A 20,101-nucleotide genomic window follows, 5' to 3' on the forward strand; every position below is an offset into this window, starting at 1 on the left:
TTGCCCGTTGCTTGAACACATTTTGCAAAACTTCGCTCATTGTGCCAAAACTCTACACACAAGTAAACATGACACAAAACTGGGAGATATACCATTCACATCTGTGTCAAATTGAAACTCTAATATCAAAACCTAAACTCTGCTATCAAAACCTAACATTCCTTTGTCAAAATGTAACTCTGATGACAAAATGACACATACTTGCATCATATGCATACACTTTCAGATCAGGGGGAACACACTAGTCTACTTTATATAAAACACTGCAGTCTTTGATTTTCACTGTTTATTCAGAAGGCATATTTTCAGGAGGCACATTTTCAAACAACCAAAAAAGCAAATAGGCCTGCTCAATATTGTACATTGCAGTAACATGAATTCAGATAAAGAAAAAAAAATATGAAAAAAAAAAAAAAAAAAAAAAAATATATTTATATATATATATATATATATAAAACAGTATACTGTAAACACAGAAAATTATGGCAATTGTGCATTCGTGGGCTCATAGATCCAGCCGTCTATTGGCCTCATGGACATCGCAGGCAATGTCTTCTCCCGCTAGGCACCGGGGAAAATATCCCCTTGCATGTGGAAACCATCCATGGATTGCTGGAAATGACCTGCTCCTTGCGTCAGACCAAGGCTGCATCTCATTTCTAGTCTTACTTGATCTTAGTGCTGCGTTCGACACCATAGATCATGACATACTCATAGATCGATTACAAAACTATACAGGTATTCAAGGGCAGGCTCTAAGATGGTTTAGATCCTAACTGTCCTATTGCTACCATTTTTTTTACTTAAATGGGGAGTCATCTCATTTATCACCAGTAAAATATGGAGTGCCACAAGGATCTGTCCTATGTACCCTTCTATTTTCAATATACATGTTGCCCCTTGGTAATATTATTAGAAAATACGGAATTAGCTTCCACTGTTATGCTGATGATACTCAGCTATATATCTCAACGAGACCAGATGAAACTTCTCTATTATCTAAGCTAACAGAGTGTGTTAAAAATGTAAAAGATTGGATGACACACAATTTTCTCCAATTAAATTCGGATAAGACAGAGATACTAATTATTGGACCAAAAAACACTACACAGAATCTTGTAGATTACAATCTGCAACTAGACGGATGTACTGTTACTTCCTCTACAGTCAGAAATCTGGGTGTTATATTAGACAGCAATTTGTCTTTTGAAAATCATATTTCCAATGTTACAAAAACAGCATTCTTCCATCTTAGAAACATTGCCAAGCTACGAAACATGTTATCTGTTTCTGATGCAGAAAAGCTAGTTCATGCATTCATGACCTCTAGACTGGACTATTGTAATGCACTTCTAGGTGGTTGTCCTGCTTCGTCAATAAACAAGCTACAGGTCGTCCAAAATACAGCAGCTAGAGTCCTTACCAGGTCAAGAAAATATGATCATATTACCCCAATTTTACAGTCTCTGCACTGGATACCTATTAAGTTCCGTATCAGTTACAAATGATCATTACTTACCTATAAGGCCCTAAATGGTTTAGCTCCAGCGTACCTAACTAGCCTTCTACCACGCTACAACCCATCACGCTCCCTAAGGTCACAAAACGCTGGACTTTTGGTAGTTCCTAGGATAGCGAAGTCCTCTAAAGGAGGTAGAGCTTTCTCACATTTGGCTCCCAAACTCTGGAATAGCCTTCCTGATAATGTTCGGGGTTCAGACACACTCTCTCTGTTTAAATCTAGATTAAAAACACATCTCTTTCGCCAAGCATTTGAATAATGTATCTCTTAAATTGTGAGTGTAGTTGCATCTGTTCAAATGTGCATTCTTATTCATCAGCTTGGGTTAAACTAATTTTACTTTGTTAGATCAGCAGCTATGCTAATGGTGTCTCTATTTTGTTTCTATGTTTCGCTAGGATTTACTAGGATTTCCACAAGCTCCAGTCTGGATCCAGAACACCTGAGAAGAGATGATGCTGACCCTCAGAGGAACTCAGATGATGCTAACCCTGAATCAACAACAGAACTAACAAATATTGCTACAAGTGTGACTGCATCATATAATAACTAAATTAATAATATTGATAGTTCATCGTCTAGCTGACTACGTCTTGTATTATTATTATTTTAATTTTTTCTAAAATCCTGTCAAATGTGCACAAACTACTAGCTACTACTAAATATTGTAGAAACATAATTTTCTGTAAAGTTGCTTTGTAACGATTTGTTATGTAAAAAGCGCTATACAAATAAACTTGAATTGAATTGCTGTCACCTGAATGTCGTCACAGTTCCATCATCTGCAGAAGAGACGTGCGGCGTGTGTGTGGACTCTCTGCACAGCTTCCCTCACAGTCAGGACATGGTTGATCACATGCTCCACCAAAGCTGCTCTTATATCAGCAGAAATAGGGGTCCGTGCATGGTCTCTTCAACCTCCTCCTCTTCCTCCTCCTCCTCCTCCTCCTCTTCCTCTTCATCTTTCTCCTCCTCCTCTTTCTCTTTCTCCTCCTCCTCTTCCTCTTCCTCTTCATCTTTCTCCTCCTCATCTTCCTCCTCCTCCTCCTCCTCTTCCTCTTCATCTTTCTCCTCCTCCTCTTTCTCTTTCTCCTCCTCTTCCTGCTCTTCCTCCTCCTCCTCCTCGTCTTCCTCTTGCTCTCCCTCCATCCATGCTTGCTAAGTTCTTGAAATGGCTAAACCGAGGGCTTTTTGTAGCTGGCTGATTGGTGTTCAGTTTTGCAAGTAAGTGTCTTCAGTTGTCTTAGTGCTGCTTGCAGTAGCTCTGTTACTAAATTTATTTAAAAATCCACATAATGCTATCAGCTGTTCCTTCATCTTGGCTGAGCTTTTAACGATGCTACGGAAAAGGTGAGGAAGTTACATGACCCGCAGTGCGCTTGTGACATTCTGAAGAGTTGAGATGTTTTTAACTCGATGTGGTGCGGACGCTCCTTCCATTGTGAGCGCGCATACCGAGCGCCTACATCTGAAAAAACACTAACTTGAGTGCTCGTTCTTGTTGTGTGTGTGTGTGTGTGTTTGTGTGTGTGTGTGTGTGTGTGTGTGACAGGCAACCTTCTCAGCCCGCATGAGAGATCTCGCAGATCTCACAGACAAACTTCTTAATATGATCGCACATTAGAAATGTTTGGTGAGATTAAATGTGCACGATAACATTATTAAGCAAAAATACATCATACGTTAATTTTTCCCCTCCAGTACCGAAAGCAGAAGCGATAGCGTCAGATCTTACTGATACTACGGTCTTTCATAATTTAGCCCCGGGGCCAGTTTAATACCGGGTTTCGGTACCCATCCCTAGTGTGTGTGTGTGTGTGTGTGTGTTTGCATGCCCGGAGGAGCAGAACTCTCATGTCAGGACAGGAATATGAGAGTAAGTATGTGTTGAATCCACGGCTGAAAGAGGAACTTCTCACACACTCCCTGTAGCTCACTGTATGAATATAAATCCTCAGAAACACCTGAGCTCAGACACACACTGAACCCCTCCTCAATCTGACACACAACACGACCAGCACAAAACAAAAACAAGATCATGCTTTGGATGAAATAAATGAAGTCTGTTTATAAGATCATCAAAATGGATAGTTCACCCCAAAATGACATTTTAATGAGAAGAGGTTTGTAGAAATGTAGCATTGCATCAGTGTCTCATCAATGGATGCTCTGCAGTGAATGGGTGCCGTCAGAATGAGAGTCTGATAAAAACATCCCAATAATCCACAGCACTCCAGTCCATCAGTGAACATCTGGAGAAGACAAAACCTGAAACACATCCAGCATTAAGATGATTTTAACTCCAGAATAACACTTCCTTATCTTTGAGCACATCTTAATTTCTGGGTGAACTATTCCTCTTTAATTACACTCAGTGTTGTTTTACTCACCAGGATTCGGTTCTCCAGTTTGTCACCTTTGACCTCCAGGTTCACTTTTTAGTATTTTTTAGAGGGTGGTAGAGCTGGAAGCTGATGAAAGTCATGAGGCAGGCTTTAACCGGTGCATGACATGAAGGAGAGGCTGAGAGCGGCTCAGAATGATGTTCGCTGGATGTGGTTTTGAGGAAAGTGCAGCGGACCCAGAACTCCTCCAATGCAATCCTGGTTTCAGAGCTTGTGTTCACTCTCTCCTTACATGAGGTGACAGGTTCACAACAGACCCCCGCACAGACACTCACTCTTCTCCAGAACATGAATAATCAGCGCAATAACATCACAGGAGACCAACGTCAGGCTCTTATTTGACATGCCAGAAGATGCAGATTTTCCAAGATTTCAGCTGATGAAATCATACTTTATGATCTGGCCAAAAACCTGAGGCCAAATCCACAAGACAGGGATGATAAAAACACAGAAGTGCGGTGATGTATGAATGTGGAGAACCATAATGAAAGATGCATCCTGTGTTTTGAACAACTTTATTTAACGATTGTATTAACAACTAAACAGTGAAACTATGGGTATGTTGTGTGTGGGTGATCTTAAGTAATGTTCCTATGATATCTAATAAAAAATGATTTTTTTTAAACAATGCATTTGCAAATGCAAGGCTTCTTTATGGATATGAATGCAAAATGCTAAGTTTTCAACACTGGACAGCCTGCGTTACAAATAATGACTGTTTTGAGTTTTGTGTCTAAACTTTTAGAATTCCTAAAGGTTTCACCCCTACAGCACACATTACAGACACTGAGGTACAAACATGGAGAGGTTCTACAGTATGTATCTAAAGTATACAGAAATAATAAATCCACTGGTTTCGCTTAAAAAAACGTACAATATGCTAGCTGGATGCACAATGAACTATAGTAAGATTTATTTACATCACTCGACAGAAGGTTTTAATGCAGTGTTTTAATACAGTAGTCAGAAGCATATTTCCAGTTAGTGTCTCAGGCTTATACAGTGTCTTGTAAATTATCTTCAGAATCTTCAGCAATCCTCGGCAAACTTTGACGGTTGGTTGTATCGGTTCATATGGTTCTTTAGGAGTCGGAAACGCTTCTTCATCACTCATCATCCACTCTCTGCTAAAGTTCGATTCAGGTGGATGTTGTAAACCGGCTCGACCAGTTACTTCCAGAGAACCGGCTCATAAAAACGATTTGTTCAAGAACCTGCATGACTCTGTTTTTAATCGTTTGTTTTTCAGTTCATCATCGAGTCTTAAGCAAGAAACAGCATTAATTAAATCAGAGAGAGAAAAAAAGTTGTTCTTAAGAATTTTTCAGGAACTGCACTTAGGAACATTCTTACATAATCCATACAAAGAGCCAAAAGTTTAGAAACACTTGACTGGGTTTGTATGTTCAGATCCTTTTATCAAATGCTTAATTACCTGAATGCTTATAAAATTGAGTTTTGCATACAAATAATGTCAGGATCTGTAAGGGAGAACCCAAACACAGATGAACATTAGGTAAAATCAATCCAAACAAGGTACAGCTTTGAGCAGAAAAGGTTCTTGAGTGTAGGCTACATGACTTTACACACATTTGACATTTTAAATAACTATCATTTAGTGTCTATTTCAGTGCGCAGCAGCTTTCCCACATAGTCTAATGCTGTTTTCACATAATGAAATGTTCTCTAATCCAAACTGTTTAATTTTTTATTAGAGTAATGAAATTAACATTTACAACAGCAAGAAGGCTCACAACAGATGAAGAGGAGATGGTCATAATACAAATCAATGGAAGAATATATATATATATATAAATGCAGTGCATAAGTGCAATAAAGAAAAATGTGCAATGAAGGAATGTACCTGTACTGCAAATAAATAAATAATAAATTAAATAAAATAGCTTTTCTTACTTATAAGTTTGTCTCCAGTAAGTTTCCAGTCAAAATATCTAAAGATTCTTAAATCAAGATTCATTTTCTACGTAAGAAAAATTACATACACCATTTAGTCTTTAAAGGGGTCATATGATGTTGCTAAAAAGAGCATTATTTTGTGTATTTGGTGTAATGAAATTTGTTTATGTGGTGTAAGGTTAAAAAAAACACATTATTTTCCACATAAAATACATTATTGTTTCTCCTCTATGTCTCACCTTCTGAAACGCATAGATTTTTACAAAGCTTAACAGTCTGAAAAGCAAGGTGTGTTCTGATTGGCCAGCTATCCAGTGCTTTGTGATTGGCCAAATGCTTCAAGCATCTAAAGGAAATGTTATGCCCCTCATCATATACTGTTATGGCATGTCCTGGTCAGAACACCCACATGACAGGACAAAAACAATAAAAACCATTACAAATGAAGCAGTTTTTACATCCAGTGGGAACATAATTACTGATTATATAGACTTATACTGTCTTTTTACACGTTTCATTGCATATCGCACAGTGTAAACATAAAACCATGTCTGCATTAGTGATTGGAGAAATGACAGACAAAAAGTACTACTCTACACTGCTCAAAACTCACGTTTAAATTATCAGTCACAAATCCTTTCCATATGTTAACCTACTTACATTCTGTGAGTCATAAGCACCAGCACTTGAAGCACTTGAGTGAGGAACAGCTGGGGGCTTGAGTGAGGAACAGCCAGGGGTTTGAATAAAGAACAACCGGAAACCTGAATGAGGAACAGCCGGAAACTTGAGTGAGGAACAGCCGGAAACTTGAGTGATGAACAGCCGGGGGTTTGAATGATGAACAGCCAGAAACTTGAGTGAGGAACAGCCGGAAACTTGAGTGAGGAACAGCCGGAAACTTGAGTGACGAACAGCCGGAAACTTGAGTGAGGAACAGCCAGGGGTTTGAATAAAGAACAACCGGAAACCTGAATGAGGAACAGCCGGAAACTTGAGTGAGGAACAGCCGGAAACTTGAGTGATGAACAGCCGGAAACTTGAGTGAGGAACAGCCGGAAACTTGAGGGAGGAACAGCTGGAAACTTGAGGGAGGAACAGCTGGAAACTTGAGTGACGAACAGCTGGAAACTTGAGTGAGGAACCGCCAGAAACTTGAGTGAGGAACAGCCGGAAACTTGAGGGAGGAACAGCTGGAAACTTGAGTGACGAACAGCTGGAAACTTGAGTGAGGAACAGCCGGGGGTTTGAATGATGAACAGCCAGAAACTTGAGTGAGGAACAGCCGGAAACTTGAGTGAGGAACACCCGGAAACTTGAGTGAGGAACAGCCGGGGGTTTGAATGATGAACAGCCAGAAACTTGAGTGAGGAACAGTTGGGGGTTTGAATGATGAACAGACAGGGGCTTGACTGAGGAACAGCCCGAAATTTGAGTGAGGAACAGCCGGAAACTTGAGTGAGGAACAGCTGGAAACTTGAGTGACGAACAGCCGGAAACTTGAGTGAGGAACAGCCGGGGGTTTGAATGATGAACAGCCAGAAACTTGAGTGAGGAACAGCCGGAAACTTGAGTGAGGAACAGCCGGGGGTTTGAATGATGAACAGCCGGAAACTTGAGTGAGGAGCAGCCGGAAACTTGAGTGAGGAACAGCCGGGGGTTTGAATGATGAACAGCCAGAAACTTGAGTGAGGAACAGCCGGGGGTTTGAATGATGAACAGCCAGAAACTTGAGTGAGGAACAGCCGGGGGTTTGAATGATGAACAGCCGGAAACTTGAGTGAGGAGCAGCCGGAAACTTGAGTGAGGAACAGCCGGGGGTTTGAATGATGAACAGCCAGAAACTTGAGTGAGGAACAGCCGGAAACTTGAGTGAGGAACAGCTGGAAACCCCCAGCTGTTCCTCACTCAAGTCAAGTTGATATTTTGATATTTAAAACAACAATGCAATACTAAAAACCAGATGCTTTATTTTTTTTTTATGTCTGAATCACTCATGTGTCTGAACACAGAAGTTTATTTTTAAAGACCTGCATGGTGTTTGATGTTGTGAGGTGTACAGACGGTGTACAGTATGTGATTGTTTTGTGAAGGATATTACTGTGTCCAGCAGAGGACGCTGCAGTACTGACCATCAACTTGACTGATCACATCAGATAACAGCATCAGCTAAAGGAAGAAATCTCAGTGTTGAGGGGAAGCTACTCTGAAACGGTAGCTTGATCAACTGCAAGCAAGGTAGCAAGTGTAAGCTACCGTTCTAAAAAAGTAGCTAGCAACATTGAAACAACATACTACAAATAACTGAATAAGCATTCATGAGGAATGTTTTCAGTGAAGTATTTGATATTTAAAACAACAATGCAATACAATTATGAACTCAAAGACTATTGCTTTATTACACACACTATTAAAATATATCAGACTGTCAAATGTCAAAGTGCAAAACTGCAACAAATTTAGCATTGCAATAACAAATTGTTATTTTTATTTAAGTAACTAAAATTAAGCACGCAAAAGCATTTTCTCAAAAATACTATTTGACAGATGGCTTTCAGTTGTGATAAAAAAATTGTTTTTTTTACAACAAATAAAAAAACAAAATAATGATTAGAGAAATATTTTGTTTTTTTTTTATTATTTTTTATGCTTTTTTTTACAGATGCTAGGACACATTTCTCAATACTTAGGTCACTTTTGCCAAACTCTTCACACAGTGAGCACAACAGAAGTCTATGTGCGCTAAACTGAGGATCAATTATCATTGCTTTGGCACAAAATGCATTTAATAACTACTCTCAAATTTGATGGATTCTTTTCTCACTCAGACACAAGAAGTGCCAAAACTCTTTGTACGTACAGGATCATTTGCAAGTCGACCTTTGGTAGTGTTCTGGAAGAAGAATGCGTGTATGTGCGTGTGTGTGTGTGTGTGTGTGTGTGAGTGTGTGTAGCACTGGATGTCATGAAGAACAGCCCAGTTTTCTCCAGAACCCATCTTATCGATGCTGTAGAAGCAGGAGACGTGTGGATCCACAAGTGTTCATACGTGTGTGTGATTTTCTGTGTAAACGGTATCAGCACTAAACCAGCATGAGCATGAAGCATTCACACACTCCTACAACAAACATGCATGACTGAATCTAACAGAGCCTGTCTCAGATAGACAGAGTTCAGCACCAAGCCACAAAAACAGAAGAGAATGAACGTGCAATCATACACTGCAGGTACAAAAGCAGTCACTGGAGCACTGTACGCTTTTGAACATTATTTTAGGATCTAAATGGTGCATATATGAACCTTTAAAAAAAAAAGGTATCGCACCATTGACAGCTTTTGTGCCCTGTTTCCGAGTGTACAAAATGCTTGTGCTTCTTAGAATTTAGATACACAGTATTTATAGATTACAGGATTTTCTTAACTTAAACGTCTAAAATTATTGCATTAAAATAACAAAATCTAAGGAGAATCATTATTGAGAACATTTTTTAATCTAACTTTTTTTTAGATTTTTTAGATTCTTCTTTTTTTTATATTTGAAGATCTGTATTAGATAAAAAGATCTTTTTTCAGAAACACAGATAAAAGGTAATTGTGTAAAATGTTAACAAATGTTCAGTATTCATCTTCTTGATGTTTATTTGATTCAGTTAGGTCAGTTAAAGGAATAGTTCACCCAAAATAGAAAATTGACACCCCTGGAAGAAGTGTTATTATGGATTCCTATTTTAGTTAAAAGCGTCTTGATGCTGGATATATTTCAGCTTTTGAGCACGTTTTAATTTTAGCTGAACCTTGGTTGAGTAACATGAATTACTGTGCTATTTTCATAATGGTTTGGTGTCACGTCTGGCTCATCCACTTCTATTTGTGTATGAGTGGCTCGTAATGTACACAATCCTTGTACGTATATTAGCATGTTTGTTTTTGCAAATAAAGACTAAATAAGATGCACTCCAAGAATAGCAGTATGCAAACATTCACACAGCCGTCTCTTTAGCAGAAAAGAGCACAAACATCAGCTCTAGAGTAAATCAGATAAAGACCGTCACTGACGCCACATACATTTTCTAAACAAATGAGTGGACGAAACCGCTGACCACTATTAGTTAATGATGAACACATGAACCATGTTACAGGAAGACCCCTTTAAAGTCCCAAGAGTGAGTCTGAAAATAGCATTTCCCTCTATAACCGTCATCCAGGACATGTAACCAAATGGTCAAATAAAGGCTCCAGACATTAAATATGAACTCAGAGTTAAGCATTGAGAAAAAAAAAACAGAATTGCATGAAAAAAGGTTGGAATTCTTAGTAAAAATTTGATTTAATTGCTAGAAAGTCAGACTTGTGAGAGAAAAAATAAAGCGTTGTAATTGGCTGTGGGCATCGGAAGCAAAAACTTTTTTACTAGAGTAAAGGCCAGTTCTTGTGTTCTGATGCCTTTTAATTAAAACCACACACCTGACAAGGTTCCCCAAAAATGAACATGGCAACAAAAATGTATGTAGAACGTTACGCTTTTATAAGTGAAGCAGACCTTCTCATCTGTCTACAGTAAGACAATATCTGGGAAGCCAGACACATTCGATTCGCAAATGTCAATGCTTGCTCTTACGGGAAAAATTCATACGGCTCATGCTTTGAGAAATGAAATGAGAGTACACATCTATCTCTGAACTTCTGTTTTTGTGGTACCTTTATAGCATCACTGTTTAAGCTAAAGGCTTTGTCCACGTATCACATTGGAAAAGACAGCAAGCTAATAATAAAAGCATAGGAGTCTTTCAAAGCAAAGCGCATAATATTCACAGGATCAGCTCATGATCTAAACGGCTCCGTTCACAATAATGAAAGCGTTCAGCTCCATCTCTGCACGTGCTGTGAGTTTAGCGTGCATTTGTTAGTGTAGGAAACAGTCACGCATTATTTGCAGATTTGCATAATTTCCAGCATTATTGTGGGCAGATTTTTCCCGGACTCCCTAAAAGACCAAGAATCGTAAGACAAGATTCTGTGAGAAACTATGTGCTGTACTCTAGCATAGTATTACTAAAATTAGTTTTAAATTGGGAAAGTGTTTACGCCTAACCCCTATCTGTTGGTATATTCTTAAAATAAACCTTTAACATAGTTACATCAAATAAATGCAGCCTCTTTTACAGTGCAAGAAATGTTTTCTGATTTCAGGATTATTAAAACATATTAACAATAAAAAGATTATTACTCAGAATTACAAGGACAAAAGTCAGATTTGTGAGATATGTACTCAGAAGTCACAAAATAATAATGTAAATAATATGTTTCTATGGATGTCGAAGGTTTTTCATGGAATCACCAGTGTCGGTAAAGAGCGTTGATTCTGAGAGTGAAAATGAAGAGGTGCTTTCAAGATTACACATGACGTTTGATTTGTGTATCTTTCTGATTATAAAAGCAGAAGAGCTGGTTTCGGTTCCTCCACACAAGAGGAAACTTTCTCTTTGAATTCTTCTTTTTTTAGTTTCCAGAAGCAGGAGGTTTCCTAGCCACCCCGAGTGAGTTTTTGTGTGTTCTGTGGAATGCGGAATACCTGCTTCAGGCGTCACTGCCAGACACTCCCATCACATGTGCTGGAGAAAATCATTAAGAGTTTCCACAGACGCCAGACACAAGACACTTCCTGATCAGGAACTGGACACAGAACATTACAGCTGCACGTAAATCACAACCACATGCAAATGAGACGCATTCACATGAAGACGAGTAAACCTGTGGTTTGCATGAGAGGACACACGAGGCTTATTTGAATGCATCACTGACACTGAAACACTGACGTATATATTTGTATCTGGCTGTCTATCTATCTATCTATCTATCTATCTATCTATCTATCTATCTATCTATCTATCTATCTATCTATCTATCTATCTATCTATCTATCTATCTATCTATCTATCTATCTATCTATCTATCTATCTATCTATCTATCTAAAAATTTAAATATAAAAGTTGTGACATTTGCCAAGTATGGTAACCCATACTCAGAATTGGTGCTCTGTATTTAACCCATCCAAGTGCACACACACACCGTGAACACACACCGAGAGCAGTGAAAACACACACACTCACCGTGAACACACACACACACGCACACACCGTGCACACACACACACACACACACACACACACCATGAACACACACCTGGAGCAGTGGGCAGCTATATATCCATCACTGGGGGAGTAACTGGGGGTTCATTGTCTTGCTCAAGGGCGCTTCAGTCATGGGTATTGAGGAAGGAAGCGAGCGCTGTTCATTCATTCATTACTGTTTTTCTCAGTAGCTTTGGTAAATTTCTTGAGCCATTTGCAAACGAGTATGTGTATTTCTCCAAACTGGTTCGAACAGAACCACACAATGAATTACCTGCAAAAGCCTGTAACTTTCTCAAAATCCTCAGTTCATCTCTCAGACGTATTTCTAGAAACATGCTTGCAACAAGCTAATTATGCTAAAACATGATAACAATGTTAGTCATGTTAAAAACATGCTACCGTCATGATCCGGTCATTGAACTTCCGTTAATACACCACCATCACCATTGCACCAATCACAGTCACCTGATAACAATCACACATGCACCTGAGACCAATTACACACACACACACACACACACACACACACAGCACAATCAATCAGACACACTTTATAAGCATTAGACTTCCTTTCACATACTGCCGAGTATTGTTCTGCACATATCCCTCTCAGTTTCTAGTTTTCATAGTTTAGTCTTTTTCTTGTCTTGCCATTACTCGTGTTTTAACCCTTTTGCTCTGGATTCTAGATTACCCCTCTTGTTTAGCCCTCTGGATATGGACGCTCATAGAAAACCCACGCATGACCTAGGATTACTCTTGTGTCTTGCTCTCTATATACCTGTTTGCCACTGTTTGACCCATGCCTGTTATGACCACGTCTCTGTCCAATAAATGCTTGCATATGGGTCTGCACATCTCATGTCTCTTCGGCTCCCACATTATAGCTACCTACATGCTAATCATGCTAGAAAGGTGCTTACAATATGCTAATTATGGGGTGCAGGACATTTCTGTCTCGTGTAAGCATTTGGAACTCCCTTGGCGATGGGAATGACTGACCAAATGTTACCTAAACCCTGCGCATGCGTGCGGCATTCAGCACTCCATCGGTTGTTGCAAATAGATTTTTTTTCTTATTCTTCTTATTTTATTAATGTATTGTCAAATTATGTCTTATTTATTATTAAACATTTTCAACTTGCTTACATTACCTTCTTAATTAAATACAATACCTTAAAATAGACAAATTTAATTAGTCTATTCTTCTTATGTTTGAATGTGAACTCAAAATTAACCCCAACTTTGTTTTAAAAAGCACTGCAAGATTACCTAACTGAAGATCACGTGATCACAAATGAAAATCACTTTCATGAAGTAACCATCAGATGTTCTCTTTTGGAAGGGCCCTTCATAAAGGGATTCAGTTGTTCACTTTCATTTGGAATGTCCCTACAAATGGCATCCCCTTCCCAGAATGCCCTTTAACGGCACAAAAAATCTGTTTTGAATTTTCCCACAACATGCTAATCATGCTAGCTAGAAGCCAAACATGTTATTAGTGATGTTATAAAGATGCCAGCAAAATGCAAATCAAGATAGCAACATACAGGTGCATCTCAATCAATTAGAATGTAGTGGAAAAGTTCATTTATTTCAATAATTCAACTCAAATTGTGAAACTTGTGTATTAAGTAAATTCAGTGCACACAGACTGAAGTAGTTTAAGTCTTTGGTACTTTTAATTGTGATGATTTTGGCTCACATTTAACAAAAACACACCGATTCATCTCAACAAATCTCAACAAATTAGAATACTTCATAAGACCAATATTTACATTTACTGTCCATGTACTCAATACTTGGTATGGGCTCCTTGTGCTTTAATTACTGCCTCAATTCTGCGTGTCATGGAGGTGATCAGTTTGTGGCTCTGGTGAGGTGGTCTGAAGCCCAGGTTTTTTTGACAGTGGCCATCAGCTCATCTCCATTGTTTGGTCTCTTGTTATTCATCTTCCTTGACAGTATCCCATAGATTCTCTCTGGGGTTCATGTCTGGTGAGTTTGCTGGCCAGTCAAGATCACCAACACCATGGTCATTGAACCAACTTTTGGTGTTTTTGGCAGTGTGGGCAGGTGCCAAATCCTGCTGGAAAATGAAATTAGCATCTACAAAAAGCTGGTCAGCAGAAGGAAGCATGAAGTGCTCCAAGATTTCTTGGTAAACGGGTGCAGTGACTTTGGTTTTCATAAAAAACAATGGACAAACACCAGCAGATGACATTGCACCCTTAATCATCACAGACTGTGGAAACTTAACACTGGACTTCAAGCAGCTTGGGCTATGAGCTTCTCCACACTTCCTCCAGACTCTAGGACCTTGGTTTCCAAATGAAATACAAAACTTACTTTGATCTGAAAAAAGGACTTTAGACCCTTTAGACATCTTTTTCTTCCACACTTTTTCCTTCCACTCAACTTTCTGTTAACATACTTGGATACAGCACTCTGTGAACAGCCAGCTTCTTTGGCAATGAATGTTTGTGTCTTACTCTCCTTGTGAAGGGTGTCAATGATTGTCTTCTGGACAACTGTTAGATCAACAGTCTTCCCCATTATTGTGCAGCCTAGTGAACCAAACTGAGAGACGTTTTGAAGGCTCAGGAAACCTTTGCAGGTGTTATGAGTTGATTAGCTGATTGGCCTGTCACAATATTCTGATTTGTTGATGTGAATTGGTGGGGTTTTGTTAAAGGTAAGCCAAAATCATTACAATTAAAAGAACTAATACTTAAATTACTTCAGTCTGTGTGCATCGAATTTATTTAATACACAAGATTCACAATTTGAGTTGAATTACTGAAATAAATGAACTTATCCACAACATTCTAATTTACTGAGATGCACCTGTTTTAGCAACATGTTAAACATGCTACTTACATGCTAATCATGCTAGAAAGATGTTAACAATATACTAATCATGTTAGAAAGATGCTAGCAATATCCAAATAATGCTAACAACATGAATCATTCTAGTTACATGCTAATAATGTTAACAATATTCTAATGTGTTAAATTAGCAACATGCTAATCTTGTTAAAAACATGCACTGCTTCCAAATTCACCTACTTATACTATGCCCTAAAAGTATACTCTTTTTGTGAACAAAAGGTACATAATTTTGAGTATGTAGCAGAATAGTAGGAAAGATTAGGGACTTACTACTTCATCATAATTGCGTCTTTCATGGACCGATCTTTCATTTAGTTAATGTGCATCCTGTCAGTTTAAACTGGCCTGTCACTGTTAACATCTTCCACATACTGTTTAATTTAATTTCCTACCATATTGGAGAGAAATTAAGAAGCATGTTTATCTGGCAATTGCGGCTCTTTCATGCCGAGAACTCTCATCAAGTTCAAGTACAAGTTGAGCTTTATTCTCATTCCGCTACATGTGTGGACATACAGTGAGAAACCTAAGAAAGACTATACAAGTACTTTACATAAGTATGCTCTCAATGGTTCCCCTCTAGAATGTGGTGAGGATGGGTGGAGGGATACTTACTCTTTTAAGTTGGTGCAGGAAGTGGAGCCGCTGTTGCGCCTTCTTGGAGAGTGATGTAGTGTTGGTGGTCCAGGTGAGGTCTTCTGTTATGTGCACCCCCAGGAATTTAGTGCTGCTGACGCTTTCCACAGTCGAGCTGTCGATGGTCAGTGGGGGGTAGTCAACAGAGTTTCTTCTGAAGTCCATCACAACCCCTTTTGTCTAACATTGAGGGACAGGTTGTTTGCACTACACTGCTCAACCAGTTGTGCCCCTTCTTTTCTGTAGGGTGTTTCATCGTTGTTGCTGATGAGACCTACCACAGCTGTGTCATCAGCAAACTTGATGATGTGGTTGGAGCTGAACTTGGCAGTGCAGTCATGGGTCAACAGTGTGAAAAGCAGCGGGCTGAGCACACAGCCTTGTGGAGCACCTGTGCTCAGTGTGGTAGTGCTGGAGGTGTTGTGGCTGACATGGACTTAGAAAGTCCAAGATCCAGTTACAGAGGGAGCTATTTAGGCCCAGCAGGTTTAGTTTGTTAATGACTTGTTGTGGGATTATTGTGTTGTATGCTGAGCTGAAGTCGATAAACTGCATAATAACATAGGAGTCTTTATTCTCTAGGTGGGTAAGTGCCAGGTGTAGGGTGGAGGAAATGACATCATCCATAGAGTGCTTTGGATGTTGTGTATACTGGAGCGGGTCAAGTGTGTAGGGGAGATTGAATTTGATATGGTGCATGACTAACGTCTCAAAGCACTTCATCATGAGTGGGGTCAATTAGGGTTAGGAATAACAGAGATGTAGTCAGTACTCGAGATGGCGGAACAGTGCAGCTTTGTATGCATTTTTTTTTTCAAATCAAAGTTTGTTCACAAAGTTTACTCATCTAGTTTTTATTTAATTTTTAGTTTTAGACATTTTAGTACTTCAGCTTGAACTGCTTTATGTATTATTAGCTGGCAAGACACCATTTGTAATTTTTTTATTATTATTTTTCACTTAATATGTGTTTTATTTAATTTCAGATTCATTTAAATGACTAAAGATTTTTTTTATATAGTTTTTGTTAACAATAATTACAGTTCTAAAGAATCAGAGAAGACTGTCAACCCAATATGAACATCTTTCTGGATAAACTCTTTTCCTAAATTGAAATTTCATGTTTGTTTCCAAAGCTGTGCCTTTTCAAATCCATTCTTGACTATGAAATTTTAATAAGTAAATGCAGAACAAAACATGATTTATAATGATTTTTATAATATATAATAACATATCAAAAATAAACATGATATCATTGAAGTGAAATATGACAAGGCATATTCTGTTTCAGGAAATAATGCAAATTGATATTGTGTTTAGGTGAATTTGAATACAGTTCTTGTGTACAGTGAGGCATAAAATAATCATTAAAATATGTTAAAATCCTAGTCTGACTGTCTGTTTTTTTTCTGTAAAAATTCACTATAACCAATCAATTTAAACCAGAAGTCAGTTTAACAGATGCATTTTTAAAATGTCATGTATAATATTACAAGATATATTACTCTTATCTTTCATAAAATATGACAGCAGACGCATTTCAATCACAGAAAAACCCTAGAGACAATATATTCCACAATCGCCAGAAGCTCTTTTCATTGTTTAATGAGCTGTTTTATAGTCTGATACAGTTTAGTCAATAAATAAAGAAACATTTTAAAATGCAAAACCAATACAAAAAAATTATCTGTAATATTTACAAATTAGTGGAGTCTAGTGCAATACAGCATATGAAATTTATTAGCAGGATAGACTGTAGAGTGCATGAGAACAATCTGAGCACCTTAAACTAATCCAGCTCTCAAAGAAGTTAACGGTCAGGGCAAAATCTGATGCACTTCTACATTCTAAAAAGCAGATGAGACAGTATCAAACACAAATCCCATTGTGTGTTTCAGTGCAGTGTGAACAGGCTTCATCTGTCATAATGTTAGTGGTGCACTGCCATTGCATCGATGCTGGAATCGCAGGATTATGCGTGCGATTCTGTCTGCGAGGTGATTCAGGTTCGATTCCTCCACGATAGATGGCAGGTTCAGGTGTACCTCCTCTGACGTCTCGTGTACTGGACCCTCATCCCGCCGCAGTGCAGCTCGCTTGCCAAACCTCTTCCTGCGCAGACGGCGATGCACTAACTTCTGCAGACGCTCAATGGGAGCCCCATACTGAATATGCAGACCAGACAGAACCGGCTCAAATACATCCACCAATCCTGGAAGAAAAACACCAGCAGAGAATCAGTTTAGAGATGCAACATTCTTTTAGTTGACCTCACACATTCAGAATTGTCAGATTTAAACAAAAAACAGCTAGTTGCTATGGTGATCAGGGTGGTTGTCTGTACAGTTGCTATGGTGATCAGGGTGGTTTTCTGTGCAGTTGCTATGGTGATTATTGTGGTCGTCTGTGCAGTTGCTATGCTGATTATGGTAGTCGTCTGTGCAGCAGTTGCTATGGTGATTATGGTGGTGGTCTGTGCAGTTGCTATGGCGATCAGGGTGGTTGTCTGTGCAGTTGCTATGGTGATCAGGGTGGTTGTCTGTGCAGCTATTATGGTGATTATGGTGGATGTCTGTGCAGTTGCTATGGAGATCAGAGTGATTGTCTGTGATCTGAGTGGTTGTCTGTGCAGTTGCTATGGTGATCAGGCTGATTGTCTGTAATCTGAGTGGTTGTCTGTGCAGTTGCTATGGTGATTATATATTCGTTGTCTGTGCAGTTGCTATGGTGATCAGGGTGGTTGTCTGTAATCTGAGTGGTTGTCTGTGCAGTTGCTATGGTGATTATATATTCGTTGTCTGTACAGTTGCTATGGTGATCAGGGTGGTTGTCTGTAATCTGAGTGGTTGTCTGTGCAGTTGCTATGGTGATTATGGTGGTTGTCTGTGCAGTTGCTATGGTGATCAGGCTGATTGTAATCTGAGTGGTTGTCTGTGCAGTTGCTATGGTGATTATATTGGTTGTCTGTGCGGTTGCTATGGTGATCAGGGTGGTTGTCTGTGCTGTTGCTATGGTAATCTGGGTAGTTGTCTGTGATCTGAGGGGTTGTCTGTGCAGTTGCTATGTAATGGTGAATGTGTGTTCCTGTACCTTTAAGTGTGAGGTGATCACAGGTTGCACACACATTATCATGCCACCTGGATCCGGGCATCACCAGCTGTTCATCAGTCTTGCAGGCACTGTGAGAAACACATGCTGCATGCATCTTTCTGACATCTGCGAAGTGTCCGTCTGCACAGAGCTCACACATTGTGTCTCTGTGTGGGGTCCCTGCAGACACATGATCAAACATTACACAACAGTCACCGTGATCCACCTTCACATGAATCTCTGTTAGAATAGAGCCAGTGCAAACACAGTGTTACTGCGGTCTGACCGTAGCCAACAAAACACCAGCTGAGTGACAGAACCCAATAAGATTATAATGATTATAATTAACGTCCTTCAGAGGAACTTAACAGCTGCCAAGCAACGTGATGCAGGTGTGAGCATAACTATGTATAGATGCCCCGTTCGCCCACTGGAAAGGTCAACATGACCTCATTCACCATCCAGTAGCTTCTCACAGAGCCGCTGAGCCCTTCTGTGCAGGACTGTGGTATGAATATTCAGTGAGTATGGTGAAGGATGTCAAGTTGACCATTACAATATGGCACATAGCTTACATACAGCAGCCAAAGAAACAGTCGCTAATGAGGCATTTATATATATTTATATATTTTTATAAAGATTACATGGCGAGTTATGAAATGTAATAGAACTTTAAATGTTTTAAGATTAAGCTAAATAATATCTATCTATCTATCTATCTATTTATGTGTGTTTTAAATGTAAAGTTACTAAAGTAAAAATATAAATACATTTTTGAAAGTTACACTCCCCCCCCCCCTCACACACACACGCACACACACACCCTTTCTCTCTCTCTCTCTCTCTCTCACACACACACACACACCTGCAGCTTTGACTCCGTGACCCGGTTTGCACTGGCTGTGTGTCCTGCAGAAGTGCTGATCCCAGAAGAAGCCGGCCTCACACTCGCAGACTGTGTTCACGGTTCCGTTACACGGCCGAACGACCCGCTGGTGATCGGAGCACGCGTCGCACCGCAGACAGTCCGGGATGTAGTTCCAGAACTCGGTGTACAGACCCGGGCCGCACGGGACGCAGTTCGTCTCGCAGGAGCTTGTGCAGTGCGCGCCCAGGCGAGTCCCCGGCGGACACCTGTCACACAGCAGCTGCTGTCCGGTGACCGGATCCGTGCGCCGGTAAGTGTGTCCATCCGCCGCCAGTCCGGCTCCAGACAGAACCGTTAAAAGCACTACAGTGAAGAGAAACTAGAGGAACCGAAGCACAGCGGAGAGAAAACAGATTAATACAGATAATAATATGTGAGATATAGGATTTAAAGCTTTTAAAGAATGATCCCGAATGAAGATGTGATGCGTTACTCACCATCGCGCGCTGCTGTCAGGCTTCATTGATGCGCGCGGTGCGCACGCTTATATCCTCACATCAGACACGCCCTGTTTCAAAACGATACTCTAAACACTTACTAGAACCAGAGCACAAGACTGACTCATTTCATCTGCTG

At 39.6% G+C, this 20,101-nt stretch overlaps 1 protein-coding gene across 1 annotated transcript; it reads right to left on the reverse strand.

Moving 5' to 3' along the window:
- Positions 1-16,705: 16,705 nt before the first annotated feature.
- Positions 16,706-20,101, reverse strand: LOC127935120 (tumor necrosis factor receptor superfamily member 11B-like). Its single transcript, XM_052532731.1, has 4 exons — positions 19,963-20,101; positions 19,463-19,844; positions 18,598-18,777; positions 16,706-17,719 (listed from the first exon to the last, which is right to left on the reverse strand). The coding sequence occupies exons 1-4, from the start codon at positions 19,963-19,965 to the stop codon at positions 17,430-17,432; spliced, it is 855 nt and encodes a 284-aa protein (XP_052388691.1). The 5' UTR covers positions 19,966-20,101; the 3' UTR covers positions 16,706-17,429.

Source organism: Carassius gibelio, chromosome A19 (genome assembly GCF_023724105.1).
Source record: "Carassius gibelio isolate Cgi1373 ecotype wild population from Czech Republic chromosome A19, carGib1.2-hapl.c, whole genome shotgun sequence".
NCBI lineage: Eukaryota > Metazoa > Chordata > Actinopteri > Cypriniformes > Cyprinidae > Carassius > Carassius gibelio.